General features: G+C 37.5%; 1 protein-coding gene across 4 annotated transcripts in view; it reads left to right on the top strand.

Moving 5' to 3' along the window:
* The window catches only part of mtor (mechanistic target of rapamycin kinase), a 301,563-nt gene extending 282,280 nt beyond the window's left edge, over positions 1-19,283 (top strand). For 2 of the 4 annotated variants that reach the window (XM_067413178.1, XM_067413177.1), the window contains exons 56-58: positions 18,462-18,563; positions 18,720-18,825; positions 18,960-19,283. In XM_067413178.1, the coding sequence (XP_067269279.1) occupies positions 18,462-18,563; positions 18,720-18,825; positions 18,960-18,975 (224 nt within the window). In that variant the 3' untranslated portion in view covers positions 18,976-19,283. The remainder of the gene's footprint in view (positions 1-18,461; positions 18,564-18,719; positions 18,826-18,959) is intronic. The other 2 variants (XM_067413180.1, XM_067413179.1) reach the window with 1 other exon arrangement.
* The last annotated feature ends 224 nt before the right edge of the window (positions 19,284-19,507 follow it).

The following is a 19,507-nucleotide window of genomic DNA, read 5'->3' as shown; positions in this document are numbered from 1 at the left end:
TAAGAAATAGAAATATAAGATGCGATTAGTCAGACATATAGTGGCACAGAGCTCTTTCATTAAATGCACAGCTAAACAGATGTGTTTTGAGTCTGGATTTGAATGTGGCTACTGTTGTAGCACATCTGGTCTGTTCAGGAAGCTGGTTCAACTGCGGCTGGCATAATAGCTAAAAGCATACTCTCCTTTTTTGTGTGAACTCTAGCTGACTTGATCCTTCTGATCTGAGTGATCTGTTGGGTTTGTATTTAATCAGCATATCTGCAATGTATTGAGGTTCCAGGTCATTGAGTGATTTATAAACAAGTAATAGTACTTTAAAATGTATCCTAAATGTAACTGGAAGCCAGTGTAAAGACCTGTGGACTGGTGTCATATTTTCTAGTTCTGCTCAGAATCATGGCAGCAGCGTTCTGTATGATCTGCAGCTGTCTAATGGTCTTTTTGGAAAGGCCAGTGAGAAGACCGTTACAATAGTCCACCCTTCTGGTGATAAAAGCATGAACAAGTTTCTCTAAGTCTTGCCTGGAAACAAAGCATCTAATTCTTGCAATATTTTTTAGATGATAGCATTGCAGTTTTAAAGGAGTTTGGAAAAGTCCCATAGAGAAGTGAGGAGTTTGCAATGTATTGAGGTCCCAGGTCATTGAGTGATTTATAAACAAGTAATAGTACTTTAAAATCAACCCTAAATGTAACTGGAAGCCAGTGTAAAGACCTGATGACTGGTGTGATATGGTCATATTTTCTGGTTCTGCTCAGAATACTGGCAGCAGTGTTCTGTATGAGCTGCAGCTGTCTAATGATCTTTTTGGAAAGGCCAGTGAGAAGGCCATTGCAATAGTCCACCCTGCTGGTGATGAAAGCATGAACATGTTTCTCTAAATCTTGCCTGAAAACAAAGCATCTAATTCTTGCAATATTTTTCAGATGATAGATTTGCAGTTTTAAGGGGGTTTGGGAAAGTCCCATAGAAAAGTGAGGAGTTTACCACTTCTAGGAGATCTGCTTCTAAGCAGTTAAACTTTTGAAAAAAGAAGTGGGGAGTGTGTCAAGGGCGCAGGTTGATGTTTTAAGGTGCTGTACTGTTTTGAAATCAGACATATTCATTTTCTCTGAGAAGGAAGCAAACTCACTGCATTTGCTTTCTGAGAGCATTTCACTAGGAATGTGACTGGGGGTTTGTTAGTCTCTCTACAGTAGCAAAAATAGTGTGCGTGTTGTTTATGTTTCTGTTTATATTATTTGGGAAGAAGACCTGTCTAGCTTTGCCTGAAATCATGAAGGCTGTCTTTATAGATGTTATAATGGACCACAAGTTTTGTCTTTCCGCCACATGCATTCAGATTTTCTGCATTGTCTTTTTAATAATTTAACTGCTGTTGAGTTTCTCCAAGGTGCCTTTTGTTTGCCACTCTTTTTCCTGACTTTCAGAGGAGCAATATCATCAATTACACTCTTAACTTTTGAGTTAAAGGAGTCAAGGAGAAAATCAACTTCTTTTACAACAAATACCTATCTGACTAAATAGTTAGTTTATTAAATGTAGAAATAAAAATGTTGGAGAGCCTAAAATGAAACCTGCTGTGCTCGTGATCTGCCTGTCTATTTCCATGTGTGACTCCGCTCCCATATTATCGTTTCAATGAACGTTGGCTGAAAGGTGTTAAATACGAATTTTGGATCAAACGGGCACAAACCCCACGAAGTGCCTCTTGTAAAGTTTGCAAAAATACGTGCAGCTTTTCACTATGGCCGAGTCTGCTCTTTCGAGCCACATGAAAGGTAAGTCATAGACTTTCAAGTAAGCTAACTAAAGTAGTTTACTGTAGCCACCTATTTGTTTAACTTGCGCTATTAACTGCTAGCTAGGAATTCGCATTAGTGACAGAGTTTATGTATAATGTGATAATGTAAGATTAGCATGTCCGTTATGGCATGTTCATAGATGATCATACAAGTAACTTACTGCTGTCAAAAATATTGATATTTTTGATATGCATCGATAATTAAATATCGGAAACGATACCTCTACACCTGTTGCTCTCCTCTCCGGCCGACAGGATAACCCTCTGAACACTACCGTGCCGACGCGTTCTGCTGGATTTTTCTTTATGACAGTGTGTTAGTGTGTGATCGGCCTGAATTTTGCACGGGATTAGACATAATTCTACAAATTCCCGAAGATTTCGCGCTCATATCTAAAGTGCGCACATACCGTAATAAAGCCGACCTCTGAAATACAAGTAAATAAAAAATAGCTGCTTTTCCCAGCTTATTAATGGTCAAATACACACAAAAATGTCACAATGTTCTTCTGGGTGTGTATAAACGTAAATACAGTAGTAAACAGTTCAGAAGAATGAGTAACAGGTTAGTGTTTTGATTTCACTCTTGCGGCTGGTCTTAAAGGGGCAGCAGTTATTCAAACTACAAAAAGACAAAAGATCACTTGCTGCTCTTTACTGATTTACTTGTGTAACTTACAGATTAATATTAACCAATGTTATTTTAAAATTGATAACTTGTTTATTTTTGTCAGATTATAACTTGTTAGACCTAGGCCTACCTGATTTATTTGTGCTATTGTTTTTGCTTATTTGTTCTTATTTTATTACTGTTTTCTCTTCTTTTTACCATTTGAAGTCAAGCTTTCTTGTGTTCTATGTAAGCTACTGCAACACAATTACCCCATTGTAGAACATGCACTGTACGCTAACTTGTGAGATAATTGTAATGGTAATTGATCAATGTTTATGAAAAAAAAGCTTAAGCTTTATCATATAAAGTGATCTCTTCAGAAGAAATATTTGATTGCCTAGACTTTTAATAGACATACACACAAAAAAATAAAAAATAATTAAAAATAGAAAAGGTCAATGATCTGAATCTGATTGACTGTTTACCTCAAAGACGAATGTTTGAGGTAAACATTTTTAAAATTTTCAATGAATGAATTGAAAGTTAAGTGAACCAGTCGAGTGATTTTGTTTAGGGTAATTGTTTTTACAATTACCCCAAAGGCAAGTTAGATAGTAAACACAGTCTACTTAGACAGTGATACATTTAAAAGAAATAAAACCTGTGATTTGGTTAAATATCCTTCTGCTTTACGAAACACAATTTTGGCTATTTATAGCATTATTATCTTTTTGTATGTGATGATAACACTGAATAATAATTTTGACAATGTATTGGTATTTGGTACAGCGGTGTTAGGTGCTGGAAAAATCTTTAAAATGGACCTTGAAAGTGCTTGAATTTGACCTTTGAAAAGGTGTACGAACCCTGATATACCCTATATATACAGTCTTGTTCAAGATAATAGCAGTACAATGTGACTAACCAGAATAATCAAGGTTTTTAGTATATTTTTTATTGCTACGTGGCAAACAAGTTACCAGTAGGTTCAGTAGATTCTCAGAAAACAAATGAGACCCAGCATTCATGATATGCACGCTCTTAAGGCTGTGCAATTGGGCAATTAGTTGAAAGGGGTGTGTTAAAAAAAATAGCAGTGTGGCATTCAATCACTGAGGTCATCAATTTTGTGAAGAAACAGGTGTGAATCAGGTGGCCCCTATTTAAGGATGAAGCCAACACTTGTTGAACATGCATTTGAAAGCTGAGGAAAATGGGTCGTTCAAGACATTGTTCAGAAGAACAGCGTACTTTGATTAAAAAGTTGATTAGAGAGGGGAAAACCTATAAAGAGGTGCAAAAAATGACAGGCTGTTTAGCTAAAATGATCTCCAGTGCCTTAAAATCGAGAGCAAAACCAGAGAGACGTGGAAGAAAACGGAAGACAACCATCAAAATGGATAGAAGAATAACCAGAATGGCAAAGGCTCAGCCAATAATCACCTCCAGGATGATCAAAGACAGTCTGGAGTTACCTGTAAGTACTGTGACAGTTAGAAGACGTCTGTGTGAAGCTAATCTATTTTCAAGAATCCCCCTCAAAGTCCCTCAAAAAAGGCATGTGCAGAAGAGGTTACAATTTGCCAAAGAACACATCAACTGGCCTAAAGAGAAATGGAGGAACATTTTGTGGACTGATGAGAGTAAAATTGTTCTTTTTGGGTCCAAGGGCCACAGGCAGTTTGTGAGACGACCCCCAAACTCTGAATTCAAGCCACAGTACACACTGAAGACAGTGAAGCATGGAGGTGCAAGCATCATGATATGGGCATGTTTCTCCTACTATGGTGTTGGGCCTATTTATCGCATACCAGGGATCATGGATCAGTTTGCATATGTTAAAATACTTGAAGAGGTCATGTTGCCCTATGCTGAAGAGGACATGCCCTTGAAACGGTTGTTTCAACAAGACAATGACCCAAAACACACTAGTAAACGGGCAAAGTCTTGGTTCCAAACCAACAAAATTAATGTTATGGAGTGGCCAGCCCAATCTCCAGACCTTAATCCAATTGAGAACTTGTGGGGTGATATCAAAAATGCTGTTTCTGAAGCAAAACCAAGAAATGTGAATGAATTGTGGAATGTTGTTAAAGAATCATGGAGTGGAATAACAGCTGAGAGGTGCCACAAGTTGGTTGACTCCATGCCACACAGATGTCAAGCAGTTTTAAAAAACTGTGGTCATACAACTAAATATTAGTTTAGTGATTCACAGGATTGCTAAAAAATGTTTGTACAAAATAGTTTTGAGTTTGTACAGTCAAAGGTAGACACTGCTATTTTTTTGAACACACCCCTTTCAACTAATTGCCCAATTGCACAGCCTTAAGAGCGTGCATATCATGAATGGTGGGTCTCATTTGTTTTCTGACAATCTACTGAACCTACTGGTAACTTGTTTGCCACATAGCAATAAAAAATATACTAAAAACCTTGATTATTCTGGTTAGTCACATTGTACTGCTATTATTTTGAACAAGACTGTATATATATATATATATATATATATATATATATATATATATATATATATATATATATATATATATATATATATATATATATATATATATATATATTAGGGCCGGGACTTTAACACGTTAATTAAGTAAGGGATAATGTACACCCAGCCGGTTGTTATCGCAGAATAATCCCCGACAGAGTGCTCAGGACCCCGACGCGAAGCGGAGGGGTCTTGCATCACTCTGAAGGGGCGAAGGAAAACAGTTCCAACCTGCTTTAAGCCTTTATCTATTGCTGAAGATTTGCCATATGCCCTTGCTAAATGTTGAAAATGAATGCTGAAAGGGTTAGTTCACCCAAAAATGAAACCAAGCCTATGATTTACTCACCCTCAAGTTATCGTAGGTGTATATGACATTCTTCTTTCAGACAAATACAATCGGAGTTATTTAAAAAGTCCAGGCTAACGTTAATCCAGTTGTTGTAGTTGTGTTTGAAGTCCATAAAAAATGCAGCTGTCCTTCAAATAACGTCCTCCACACGACTCCGATGGGTTAATAGAGCCTTCTGATTCGAATCGATGCATTTGTGTAAGAAAAAGATCTATATTAAAAACGTTATAAAGGAAACCTGCCTTGAAGTCTTCCATTGTAACCCACGGCTGTTTAAGCCACAAGATGGCGCCAGCGTTAAGCATAGAAGTAGTACCGGTCAAGATAACTCGTAGTACCCGTATGAGCGGGTGTTATCTGGAAATAACGTACCGCTGGAATGCACGATTGACCAATCAGAATCAAGTATTTCACAGAGCCGTGTAATAAGATTAATTAACTACGGGACTAACTGAACTTGACCATCTCTGAGGAAAGCTAGATGAGATTTTGATACAGCAAGAGAAAAGACATTGATGGCAAAAAAAAAAAAGGATGCGCGCGGCAAAAATTACGTCAGTGCCATTTTGCTTGGTGGTTTGCACGTCAAATTTTGTAACACGTGTGTGGCTCCGCAACCAAAGAAGCACGAGTTCATGCGAATCTGGCCGAGCATGACATCTCTCATCACCCAGCTGCGTGTTGAGTATAAAACATTGGTAAAACCTCCCCAAACGGACGAGGTGCGCGCACAGTCAGCAAGAGAGATTTGAAAAACAAACAAGCATGCAAATGGAAATTATCGCAGCTGGAAAAATTATCAAGCTTATTTTTTTTATCGTGCGATTGATTGATTTAATGACTATCTCGACAGGCCTAATAAACAGCACATTAATGTTCTCATTTAAGCATCTTTTTTGACAGAGATAGATCTAGCTTCAATGGCAGGTGAGATTGATAACTGTATCAAAGAAAATACAGCAATGAGCAAACAGTGCCACATCCTTAATAACAATCGATGAAAAGTTTTAGACCCTTACTGATAAGTAAATCTAGAGTGTGTCCACGATTGTGTGTGGGTCCATGTACATGCTGTGTCATATCAAAAGTGTTAAGAACAGTCATGAGCTCTTTTGTTTTACATTGTCTATGTGAATGTTAAAATCCCCAGCAAAAGCAAAACAGTCAAACTTTGAGGAAATTATTGATAACAGATCTGTAAATTCCTCAATAAAGACTGGAAAGTATTTTGGAGGCCCGTAAACAATGATAAGCAGGATGTGTGGAGTACCTTTTCACACAATACCCAGATATTTGAGAAACAAATATTCACCAAATGACACTTGCTTACATTGATAGACATCTTTAAAAAGAGCAGCAACACTCCCACCTCTCCTAACCGCTCTGCAGACACCAATAAAAGTAAAGTTAGGAGGGGCTGTTTCCTTAAGGACTGTTGCACTGCAGTTTTCTTATAGCCACGTTTCATTTAGAAGCAAAACATCAAGGTTTTTAATCAATCAATCAATCAATCAACTTTATTTATATAGCGCTTTTACAATCACGATTGTGTCAAAGCAGCTTCACAGTGTCAAACAGGATAATATTGCGACAAAATTAGATTTGGCTGTACAGTCGTACTGGAGAAAACAGTGATGTTATCAGCTTATTTTAATTTATCATATAGCGACAATGTTGGCAGATCAGTATTATAGTTTATAGAATTGGACTTAATGGTTATTAAGTCGTTGACTAGAAATTATTTGTTCTTAAATGAACAGATGTTTAAAAGGGCTAACTTAACAGTATTATTTTTTCCCCACATTAGTCTTAGTTTGACAAGTAGCAGGCAGCAGATTATATTGGTTTGCTAAACGGCCTGAAGGGCGAGCTGGGCCCATCGGCTTTGGTGATTGTGGGGCTTGACTCTTTTTGGTTGATATCTGGGGGCTCGCAGAAAGCCAGACAAAAATATGTTTCCCGAAAGTCATCCTTGGGTGCTGAATCTTGGAGCAGTTCTAATCCATCACAGTCTGTCTGTGCTGAGCTCTGTGGGCAAGGCTCAGCTGGGAGTGTGTCCGTGAGCAGTAGATGTTGTGGCTGTGTCGTCTTATCGTTGTCCTTGTGGGATGTGTCAACCGCATGGGTTGAAACACACAGCTGAAGGATGATGAAGGGAAAAATAAGTATTGTCCTTTAGCACTCTTGCACCAAGTTTGTTTGGGTAGAGGCCATTTGATGTAAACAGTCTCTGACTCCAGATGAGATTAAAGTTGTCGATAAAGTTCACTCAATTCATTACAGGTTTTTTGCAGCCGTGCAAACGTAAGAATCTATTTGTTCCTCTTGCTGGCAGTGGTACACTGATAAATGGCTAAAGTGTTTCACAAAGTTCCTTGAAGTCCAACTTAAGTTCTGATTGCTCTCTCTGAATATTGGTCTTTCCAACATGAATGATTAGTCGATTTGCAGTCTTTTGTTTCATCAGGATGTTCTGAATTTCCCTGTTTACATCGGAAACTGTTGCTTGTGGAAGGTAGCATGTAGTAGTTTCCCTGGTGCTAAAGTTTTTGACTTTGGAGTCACCCACTATCAGAGTCTGGGGTAGAGCATGCTACTGCAGCAATATATGAAGCTTGTGACAATCTGATGTCTTGAGTGCCTTTGGGTTTGTGCCATCAATTAGTGTGTTGATCTGTTACTTGTTTCTCTACCTGTTGAGTAGCACTAAATTTACAGGACTCGGCGGCTGTGTGCAGAGGGCATTCGTGATGAAGCTCTGCTCATTTGTCTGGTTTGGTGGTTCCGCAAATAACTTTGTTTCAAGAACTGCAATCCATTGTAAAAGTCTGTGGCAGTTTCTGCAGCAAGTAGATTCTTTAGCTAAAAGAGGCATTTTCTTATCTTTTTGAATGTAGGCAGCTGTGTTTTCCCTGACGGTCTGGTCGGATGAAATATTCCACTATTTTTTAGTAATCCAGTCACCAGAGTTTCTAGTTTTATCGTTGAAGTCAATCTTTGTTGTTTGTGCACTGTGTTGATTTACTGAAGTTAAAACAGATAAAATAAAGAAGGGATAGAGCAATGCACGGAGCAGTAAGCAAGAGCGTCCGAACAGTAGCGAAGCAGGAAGCAGTCCTGCCAAAAAGCTTCTTTTTTTTTAGCTGAGGACAATTGAGGTACTCAAACACAGATATTAAAAAAGTTTCAAACATTCACTGATGCGGCGGAAGAAAACACGATGCATTGTCCAAATGCATGTCCAAATTGTTCTTATTTTTGCATGTTAAACCCCTTGCATGTTAAAGATCGCAGACGGCCCCAGATTACTGTTGTTCAACATTCACTGCTCTTTAAAACATCACACTCTTAGTTTATCCGGACAAACTCAGTATCATTTGTAGGGCTGAAAAGCAAGAACTTCCCGCGGTTCAGCGGTAAACTGCTTTTAAACCTGTGATATTTAAAATAAAAAAAAGACGTGCAACGTGAAGTATAGATTTGGAAAAAGAAACGAGATGTCACGTGGGACAAAATGGACTAACGTAAGGCCTATTGTTAAAATTCACAGAAATCGGATGACCAGATTGCAAAACATAATTAAAAAGCTGCCAAATCTTAATTTTGGCTCAGCCTCCCTCTGTCATTCGGGATAAATCCATAGCCTGTTTTCATGGCTAAGATGTAACATTGCAAATTTATTTCCCTTGTAAAAGCTTTGTGCTTCACCCCTATGGTACAAGTCACATAAAACTGCGTTCACATAAAAAACACTGGGTCAATATTATAGTTTTAAGTAGAAAATAGTATGAAAGGTGATATTAAAATAAAAAGTGCACAACTCCTCATAAGTGGAAGCAAGCATTTTCCCCCTCACCTAGTCCTTATTCGGGTTAGTAAAATAACCAAATATAGTTTTTAAGTAGAAAATAGTATTTATGTAAAGAGATAAAATATAGAGTAGCCTATTGCTAAATTATATCTTTATATACAAATTTAAAAAAAAATCACGATAAAATGAACAAGCTAGTTTTTCTATCAAAAAATATGAAGGCTGGAATGTAAACCTTTTTTTTTTTTTTTTTGGTGATGCGGTGACGATCTCAGACCCGTGGTAGGCATCACGTGACCGCTGTATTGCGGTAAAACGGTAACCGTCCCAGTCCTAACCATTAGAGAGATTAAAGACTCCAGCTTCGATATTTGAACACGATTGATTTGCAGTTAACTGGGTTGCAGTGACATTCATTTCTTAATTTTTGGCAGGAGTGCAAAATAATCAATCAGTTTTGAATGATATTTTGAATGAAATATCACGTTTCTCATCTGCAGCATTTAATTTGTGTCCGCACAGCTCACAAAGAACAGCTTTCAGTTTAGCTCTTATTTCAAAAGTGCTCACATTTGGAGAAATATTGATTTATCATCACGTTTGCTAAATATTTCGTCATATAGAATACATTTATATTAATTTATCACTGAATTATCCGATCTGGATTAGCTGAAACATGCACAGAGCTCTCTCTCTCTCTCTGTCTGTCCTCTTCCTGATTGGCATAAGATATGAGTCATCATGCTCTCAATCGTTGTCTATCACTTTCAATAATCTTACTCAACACTGCCCTCTGCATAACCTGCTCCTGTGTGGACACTTCCTCATTCTGTCTCTGTAAAGAAAGAGCCAATTCTACATTTCTACGCGTGAACTAAGAAGCTAATAAACACATGATAACTATGGAATAAGGTTTTCGTGTGATTTTTTTCATGTGATTTCGGCTATGTTATGTATGTTTACATCATGAATCATGTGCAGGGATGTTTATCAATTATGTATGTTTACATTATGACTGCTAACAGGTGTAGCGATTAGCTCCATATAAATTAATACATATAACATGTTTTAACATCATCATATGAATGAAATCCCCATTATATCGCGACAGGACGTTAATACAAACACTCAATGGTGGTCTAAAGTGACATATTGAGTGAAAGTGTAATTTTAATCTTTTAAATTGTGTTATGTAGCTTGATGCTAACTGAAGCTCTAATGCACGTTTAAGACCAGGAGTTTCGTCTATTTTGTTACAATAATGTGCTTTTTGTTTTTTTGTTTTTCTTTTAGAAAGACTTGAGATAATTGTGGATTACTAAATGAAATACTGTGCTGTTAATGGGGCATTTAAGCTGGGATAAATTTTATAATGGATTTTAATAAAAGCTGTTAAAAACAAAAGAATAATGAGGATTACGTCTCAAACATTAAACAGGCAAGGGGTTAAATATATATATATTTTCATTTAGTACTGCCCTTTGGAAGCAACAACAGAACTTGTTTTTCCAGAAGACAAATCAAGTACAATTTACCTTGATTTTCAAATTCAAAAAGTTTTCACCCTGGGAACATAGACTATAGACTAAACACATGCTTGTACATGCACAGATTTACTTGAAAACTATAACATTATTGTTTTCAAAACTTGTTTTCAAAATCTTGCACTTTAAGACCTATTTCAAAGTTTGCATTTCTTAGGCCACCAAAATGCTATTGTCGTGTAAATGAACGGCCATAATATATACGTTTTTGTGTAAAGGCTCCTAAATTAATAACCCAAGATGGTAATACTTTCAATGAAACCTGTATTTATATGATACATGCATAATGCCTTGCAAACACCCATATACAGTCATGGCCAAAATGATTGGCACCCTTGATAAATATGATCAAAGATGGCTGTAAAAAATAAATCTGCATTGTTTATCTTTTTGATCTATCATTCCAAAAAATTGCAAAAACCTAAACTTTCATTATGGTAAAATAATTAAAAGTGAGTGGTAAATCACATTATGAAATATGTCTTTTTTTCCAAAACACAAAACACATTGGCCATTGACACCCTTTTATTAAATTGCATTATTCTCCTTGTTTGTAATGAATTTGCTGTACATTTTGTTTGATGTTTAGTAACCGAATAACCGAATAAACTTTCATTACTTCATTACTTATGACTAAATAGTTATTGCAACACTTTTTTTCCAAGATAACAGTCATCTTCTATAATGCCGGATGAGTTTGGAAAACACCTGACATGATATCAGAAACCATCTAATCAGGGAACTGGGATGGTCATGCAGAAGCTTCATTTTCTGCTCAGTCATACATTTGTGGGTTGATTGTGATGTTTGTTTTGGATTGTAGTCCGGAAGATCCAACCACGGCCCATTATAAGATTTCTAGCAGAATCTATCAGGTTTTTATTTTTTTATCTGTTGGTATTTGCTAGAATCCATAATACCATGTATCTCCCAGGACCTTCAGCATAACAAAAAAAAAAAAAAAAAAAGGCCCACAACATTAAAGATCCAGTGACATTTTTAACCCTGGACATGGAGTACTTTGTATCCCTGTTTGCAGCAAACCCATCTGGTGTGTTGCTGCCAAAAATCTCCTTTTTTAAGTTTTATCTGACCACAGAACCAGGTCCCTTTGATGTTCCAGTTGTGTCTGACAACTGAATATAGTGGAGTTTGTTTCTGGATTAGCAAGGAATTTTTTTCTTCAAACCCTCCCAAATAGCGTGGTGGGGTTGTCATATTTTTTTAAAGGCTTTCTGAGCCCAAGACTCAACTAATCTCTGCGATTCTCCATCTGATCCTTGAAGAGTCTTTGACCACTTGAACTATTCTCCTCACAGCATCAACCCCTCTGGGCACCACAATCGAGTTTACTCGACAAGACACCGCACTGAATAAATAGGCCGATTTTGTCAAATAGGGATTTTGTCGAATTTCTTTCAACCTCCCCTCCACTAGATGGCAGACATGTCATACTTCATCCCCCCGAAAAATAAAAAAAAACCTCATTCTTCTATACAAAATCTTCGAGCAAGAGCGCATTGAAACGGAAGCTAGTGTTCCAGTAAGCCATTTTATAAGAGCAATATTGTCAATGTCAGTGAGTATTTGCATTAGATTATTATTATTATTATGTTCTAATGGCATCAATAAAGCTTGCCCAGAATGAAGTGTTGGGTTTTCAAGTGGCAAGTCACGGACCCTAATTTAGAAGGGGAATGCTTGCCTTCAGAAGATGACGGTGATTCTGAAAGGGAAAGTATAGCCCTACATAGAGCACAACGGTGGATCCTTTGCCCTTTGTAGATGGTCCTTTGCCCAATGTCAGTGGTGGGAACAATGTTTCCCGGGGTTGGAGTGTTCATCGCAAAGTTAGCAGGCATGTTAGTGTTGTGCGGAGCACTTGTGGGGCTGTGGGATTTTTTACCACGCTAGCCATGAAGGGTCTTCTGACCATGTGCCTCTCCGTAATCACGGCGACAGTATTGTGGTGGCGACTTTGTCTAATGCCATTGGGTATGAGGGACGACGTCATATTTAGGTATTCATAGGACAGTTAGGGGGCAACGTAGAGGCAGGGTTGGGAGTTGCAATGACAATGACAGTAATCCAGGCTGTTCACACTTGGCGTGCGTGCGAGGCAGATCTGGCCGTGCTGCTCGTAGCAGGAGCAGACAGAGTGTGACACAGGGCAGAGAGGCTATTATGCATAATATGTAATAGATAATATGTATGTGCCCCATACATGGAATCAGAGTGCCTACTGTATGTAGTAAATAGAAAATGTCTACAGAAAAAGGCCAACCGCTACATGCATTAAATTTGTTTCTACCATTCATTAGTAATGATTTACATAGTTCATTAAATGTGCTGTCACTGTCACACTATGGCTGTCAAAATAACACATTCATTAAAATAATGCGTAAAAAAAAATAACGTAGATTAATCCATTCCGTATTGAACTTTGACCCTCAGCTGTTCTCGCCACCATTCAACTGTTAAAGGCGATGAGGCGAAAACACTCTTCCTGGATCGTTGATTGGAACATTTACTTATAGGAAAAAAAAAAACTTGGCTTGATTGAAGTTTTTAATGATAAATGATACCAAATGTAAAGCATTCCTGAGTTAACATTAATCCGGAGGTACGACCAAACGTCCTGTGGTGATAACTCTAGCAGTCAACGTCATCTTCAAACCACACTGTAACTAAAAACTGCCTTGGACAAACGCTGTCAAGATGAGATGTAGCTGGGCTGTGTCTGTGTTATTATGCCAACATTATCTTCATGTCTTGCTATGAAATAAAAAGTTTAACATCTCAGAAAAATTAACTTTCCTCTCTTGTCAACATTATAGCCTGATGTTAGCGCGGCTCGCGCTCTTCATAGGTGGACGCGCCATATATTACTATTTTATATATTGCCGTAAATTACTAATTAGGGGCCAAGCACCGAAGGTGCGGAGGCATCTCTTGAAATCGTTAGATTTCTTATTATTATTATTATTCCGCCATGGAAGTCTATGGCAGCCCATAGAACCGTTTGCGAGAAAGTTATGAAATTTGGTACACTAATAGAGGTCAGTACCAATAGTAAACAGACCAAATTTGGAGTCTCTAAACCCTTCCCTCTAGCGCCACCAACTGTCCAAAGTTGGTATATATAACTTTTGAACCATATGGATAGAAACAAAATTCTTTTTTCCTCTGATTCCTTGGGTCAATCCGATTCGATCGCACGTCATTTTCCGGTATACTAATTTTCCCGCCATTTTTAATTAACTGAAAACCAACTTTTTCGAACTCGTCCTACACCGTAAGTCCGATTTACACGAAAATTGAACCAGATCATCCTCAGACAGTGCTGACAAAAAGTTATGGAATTCAAGTTGATTCGTCAAATCGTTTTTGATTAACGCGCGAACAAATTTTACGTAGAGCTTGCAAAAACACACTAAAGGCTATATCTCCGCAACGCTTTGTCGTATTCAAGCCAAACTTGGTACGTGTCATCACAAGCATGACCTGAGGCAACTTCCAGCGTTTCGGCGCAGCGCCACCTACTGGTCAGGAGATAGGAAAAATGGCTATTTTGGCTTATAACTTCTAAACCGTTTATCCAAAAATCATCAAATTTGTCTCATTAGATTCAGGGCATCATGTCGAGTCCAATGATATTAGATTTTACCATGTCGGCCATTTTGGGTGTCGGCCATTTTGAATTATGTGCTAAAATGCTATATTTTACGAATGCATGAACGGATCGTTACGAAACTTGCTATGGGTCATCACCATGATGCCCTAAAGTAGCCTGAGAAGTCTCAAAACAGCGCCACCTAGTGTAGAATTTTTTTTTCCAAACACTTATAACTTTGGGTGTGGTTGACATATTTTGATGGGAGTAACTTTTTTTTGTACTCCTGAATCCTTGCTGAGTCCAACGATACCAAATTTGCCAGGTTTCGATGTATGGTTTGTGCAGCGTGGTAATTAAGTGCTTATAAAACATTAGCTGATATCTTGGAAACCGCTAGTCCGATCGAGACGAAACCAGCGTCAGAAAATCGGAAACATAGGTCGATAGCTACATGCTAATGCCCAAATCTCAAAATATTGATAGTAAGGGGTAGTAAAATCCAATCAAAGTCATGTGTCAGTCATTTTGTATGTGTTTTTTCACATAAATGTCTATAACTCCAAAACAAAATGAGATATTTCCACCCAAATTGACACACACTTCTATGGGCTCACTCCGAGGACACACAAAAAAATTGGTATGATTATGCCACTTGGTGGCGCTATAATTAAACAAAACATGTAATTATCTCTTTTTTTGCTTATAAATTGTCTTCAAATGTCTTTACTTATTTTTGCAGTTGGTCTGCTGCTGGCTTCCTTGTTTGCTTTTCTTGCGCTTGGCCCCGATAATGGCTGCTTGCAGCTATATTATTACTATTATGCCTTATATATTACTGTCTCTACGCGTATATAGAGTCTATGATCACATCACAGAACGTGCACAGTAAACGGATCAGGTCGTTTACATAGTAGAATATTTCGTTTGATCATTTCATGGAAAGGTTAATCCCATCCCACCCCTCTCAAACCAAACACAGTTTTGGTTTGGGCATTTTTATTCCAATTGAGGTGTTTATATGAAGCATTTTAATTCGGATTGGACTTCATTGGACTGCTCTATGTAAACGCACTGAAATGAAAACTTAGCAAATCTGTATGTGACCAACTGAGCAATTCCTTTGCTAAATGGATCGCAATCGCAATGTCCTGTAGACTAGTTTTCTAGTATGTATAGTGAAAGAACTGTACATACATACATACAACTGTACATACATACAACTGTAGCTACATACATACATCTTCCTTTTCTTCCTGAAGCACTTCAAATTTATTTCCTCAGCATAGTAGGTCATATTGTTGATTGTTATGTCCAATATTTGAACAGTAAAAATAATAATAATGTCACTAATGTCACTAATGCTGATAATTTATTGATTCATTTGAATTTAAATATTTAAAACACTTTCACAGCCTCCATAGGATGTAATAAAATGTTATCCCTACATGAACTTTGGGCCATCCATTCTCTAATTTACAGAAAGTCTCTATCTTTTATCACTTAAAGGATATATCCTTTTGAAATTAAGATGTCAAAGTTTTACGTTTCAGGAAAGAACCTCTGCCGGTAACCCTAAAAGTGTCCAAATCCTTCAGCAGGTCTGCCTGTTGTGCTACCACATATGCCCTGCCATTCAAGCGTGATGTCATCTAAGGGACTTGGAATGCAGGGCCAGAGCTTTCAGTGTCAACGCCACTCCAGCTGCGAGATAGTTCGCAAACGTCTAATTAGTTGGGGGCATCAACACACAACCATTCTCATGCATCCCCTCATTATCAGCATAGTTTGCATGCTGAGTATGGGTTCTTCCATGCCTTTTCAAATGCAAGGCTCACAGGAGCTGGGGGATTATGGCCGGAAAGTAACCATTCATTGAGTCTGCCAAGAGCAGTTCCTTCCCTTACGTGCTCCCAAGGCAGCTGAAGCACGTTCCATAACCCTAATAGCTCTACATACTTTACAGTCCTCTTCACCCTTAGAAGCTCACTCTCATCAACCGCCACAGGGCGTGAGAGGTTTATATACCTTTCTTAAACTCTGAGCACCATCTAGTAACCCCATGATCTGAGTCTTCCGCTCTGAGAACATGAGAAACATTTAGTCATGTTTAATCAATCAAAGCACTTCAATCTGTTTATTCAGCTCACCAATAGTATGATGTTCATAGCGATTTCCACATGGATTTCCATGAATGACGTGTCGTATTCCTACAGCATATACCCTGCGTGAGAGAGCCTCTGGCTTGCAGAGCAGCATTTACTACTGATCACAGCACTGCACTAAGAAGCTGCGCATGTAATTATCCTTCCTGAGGAGAAGATAAAAACCTTCCTGTCAATCATGAATGTTTGGCTAAAAGTGCATGCTTTTTGGCTGGAACCCACCCAATATGGCTACTGTGTGTGTGATTTGTATCATGTATCATAGCGTGATAGATCAATAGGGTGTTGGTATGGTATATGTTTATACTTTATATTCACACTATCCAGATGATGCAATTCTGGATAGTTTTTATTTATTAATTTTTTTTCATTTTTCATAAACAAGTAAGGACGCTATTTTTGAAATGTAAGGAGTAGAAAGTACAGATAATTGTGTGAAAATGTAAGGAGTAGAAGTAAAAAGTTTGCTGAATAATAAATACTCTAGTTAAGATACTCTAAATTTCTACTTAAGTAAGGTAACAAAGTGTTTGTTCTTCGTTACTTGACACCTCTGGCCATGTTTACCTTATTCACCCATTAAATAGCAATTGTGTTATAACAGACAGTCCTTGAAGACGAAAAGAGGACGACATTTTCCCTAGGCGTTCCCTAGGCACCCCTTTGGGGTGCCGTCTGACGAGAGCAGGGGTGCCGTGTAAAAGTTGCCGGCACGCACTTGCACCGCGGTTAATCTCACATCTGATGACGCATCTTTAATATTGGAAATAATGCTTTATGTTTCTGTCGATGGATACACGTGCAGGCTCCTCAGTGATACATTACAACAGTGATAATAATAAAAGAAAAATGTTGGCAAAACGGTCTCTCTTGGTAAACTTTGTTCAATGCATGTGAGTGCTGCTGTATGTTTGAATATGAATACGGGTATAGTGCCAGAAGACGCGAATGAGAACTCGAGCAAATATTGAGTAATTTTTTAAGTCTTGCAAATGGACAAACTCACACAAAAAGTATGTCAACATGTCCATCTTGATGAGTATCCAAGCAGACATAGTCTGTATAAGAGAATTTTATACAGTCGAGATAGACAACACATATCCGTGCATTAGGTCTTAAAGGGGCAGTAGCTGTTGTCTGTTTATTGTCAAACAAAAGATAAGGACATCACTTACTGCTCTTGATTGAATAGCATTTGTAAGTTTAAAAAGGATTAATCTTTATATAAATTTAAACCATTAAATAAGCAGTTATTTTACATTTGATTACTTTATTCAATTTATGTACCTAAAAACGAATGTTAGACCTACCTGAAAAGCATATTTTTATTAGTATCTTTGCTCGATAGTATTTATTTGTGCTGCTGCTTGTATTTAAGTTATTTTTACTCATTTACTTATTTTCTTTATTTTTATTTGTCAGTAGTCCTTTTTTCCCTGAACATAGCAAACCGTACTGAAACCGTGAACCTAAAACCATGATACAAACTGAACCGCAAGCAATCTGTACCATTACTCCCCTAGCGTAACATATGCGAGGGGGTGCCACAAAATTTAGAACATTTTCAAAGGGTGCCATGACTGAAAAAAGGTTGGGAAAAACTGCCTAAGGCTATACTTCCAGGTCGCACTAGTAGTGACATCAAAGGCTTTCGCCGGCGAATATGATTTTCGTGATTCGATTGCGTTTCAGATACCGTCACGCCTGAAGTGTTCCCCATAGTGTCATTAATGCAGTGCGAGTTGCCTTTTGAAAGGGAACTATGTTACTAAATATTTATAAGCAGTAAATTAGGAATTTATTAAGGCAAAAGTCATAGTTAATAGTAAATATGTTTACTAACTAAATTTTTACCGCTTTTTAGATGTTTAAAAGAAGCAGTTAAAGACCACTTGTATGATGCAGTATTGTGCAGAGTGCATTAAACAACGTTGTTTAATCTCCATTTTAGATTGCACTATATAAAAGGTGATGACTTGAATTAACTATATTACTGGATTCATATGAAGAATCAGGCTTCAGGCCATGTGTTTTTCATTAACATTGTAGCTTCTTTTATTATTTCTTCAGTTGGAGATGGCCTTGTGCAACCTGAAGCCTTGAACAAGAAAGCCATCCAAATTATCAACAGGGTGCGGGACAAGCTAACTGGTAAGCAAAATTCTGGCCTTCACTCTGACAAAAGAGAACTAAACACACATTTCTAAGTGACTTAATTCACAATTCTAGCACATTATCAAACATCACTAGCTAATAAAACAAGTTTATTTTTTTAATGTGATTTATGTGAATGTTTTTCACTCCTAGGACGAGACTTTTCCCATGATGAGACTCTAGACGTACCTACTCAAGTGGAGCTACTCATCAAACAAGCTACTTCACATGAAAACCTGTGCCAGTGTTACATTGGATGGTATGTGTTATATTGTCTTGCTTAAGAGATTGTAAGTAGTGTAAACTTTTTTTCAACATGCCTCAGAAATTGACATCTTATCCTGTGATATGTAGTGTTGTAATGAAGTCTTTTTTCTCTCTTATTCTCTTTAGGTGCCCTTTTTGGTAGAGCTTCATATGGCTTAATCTTTTTCTGAATTTTGCTGTTAAATTCACCTGATGCAAGCACAGATTTTGAAAAATTTACATTAATTTGAAAGAATGTAAGCATTTCTTTAATATGATTATTATAATTTTTTTGTTGTTAAAAGTGAAGCAGTCACACTTCTAAGCAAACCCCGGAAAAATCTGGATAATAATCTTGTGTGACTATATATAGGACTATAACATTGTTAGTGTTTTATTTTATTTGAAATGATTTGTACAAGTTGTACAGAGTCAAAAATCAATAATAATAAAAAAATTTAAGAAAAATAATGGACTGTTTCATAGTTTCTCCCCCATTAGAAATGTATATGGCAGTGTTCCATTAGCAATAGTTAAGTGCTTGTGAGCTCCCTCTCCTAAGAGAAGACTATAGAGTCCTACACTCTATTACCTTTGCAGACCCACCCTCTCATTTCCAGTGACTAATCTTTGTTATTCTCTGTATCTGTGGTGCTGTAAACAAGAAATTGCAAGTAGACAAACAGCGCTTTGTT

Source organism: Pseudorasbora parva, chromosome 13, assembly GCF_024679245.1.
Source record: "Pseudorasbora parva isolate DD20220531a chromosome 13, ASM2467924v1, whole genome shotgun sequence".
NCBI classification, from domain to species: domain Eukaryota; kingdom Metazoa; phylum Chordata; class Actinopteri; order Cypriniformes; family Gobionidae; genus Pseudorasbora; species Pseudorasbora parva.
Note: the sequence above shows the minus strand (reverse complement) of the source record. Positions and strands in the feature narration are given on the sequence as shown.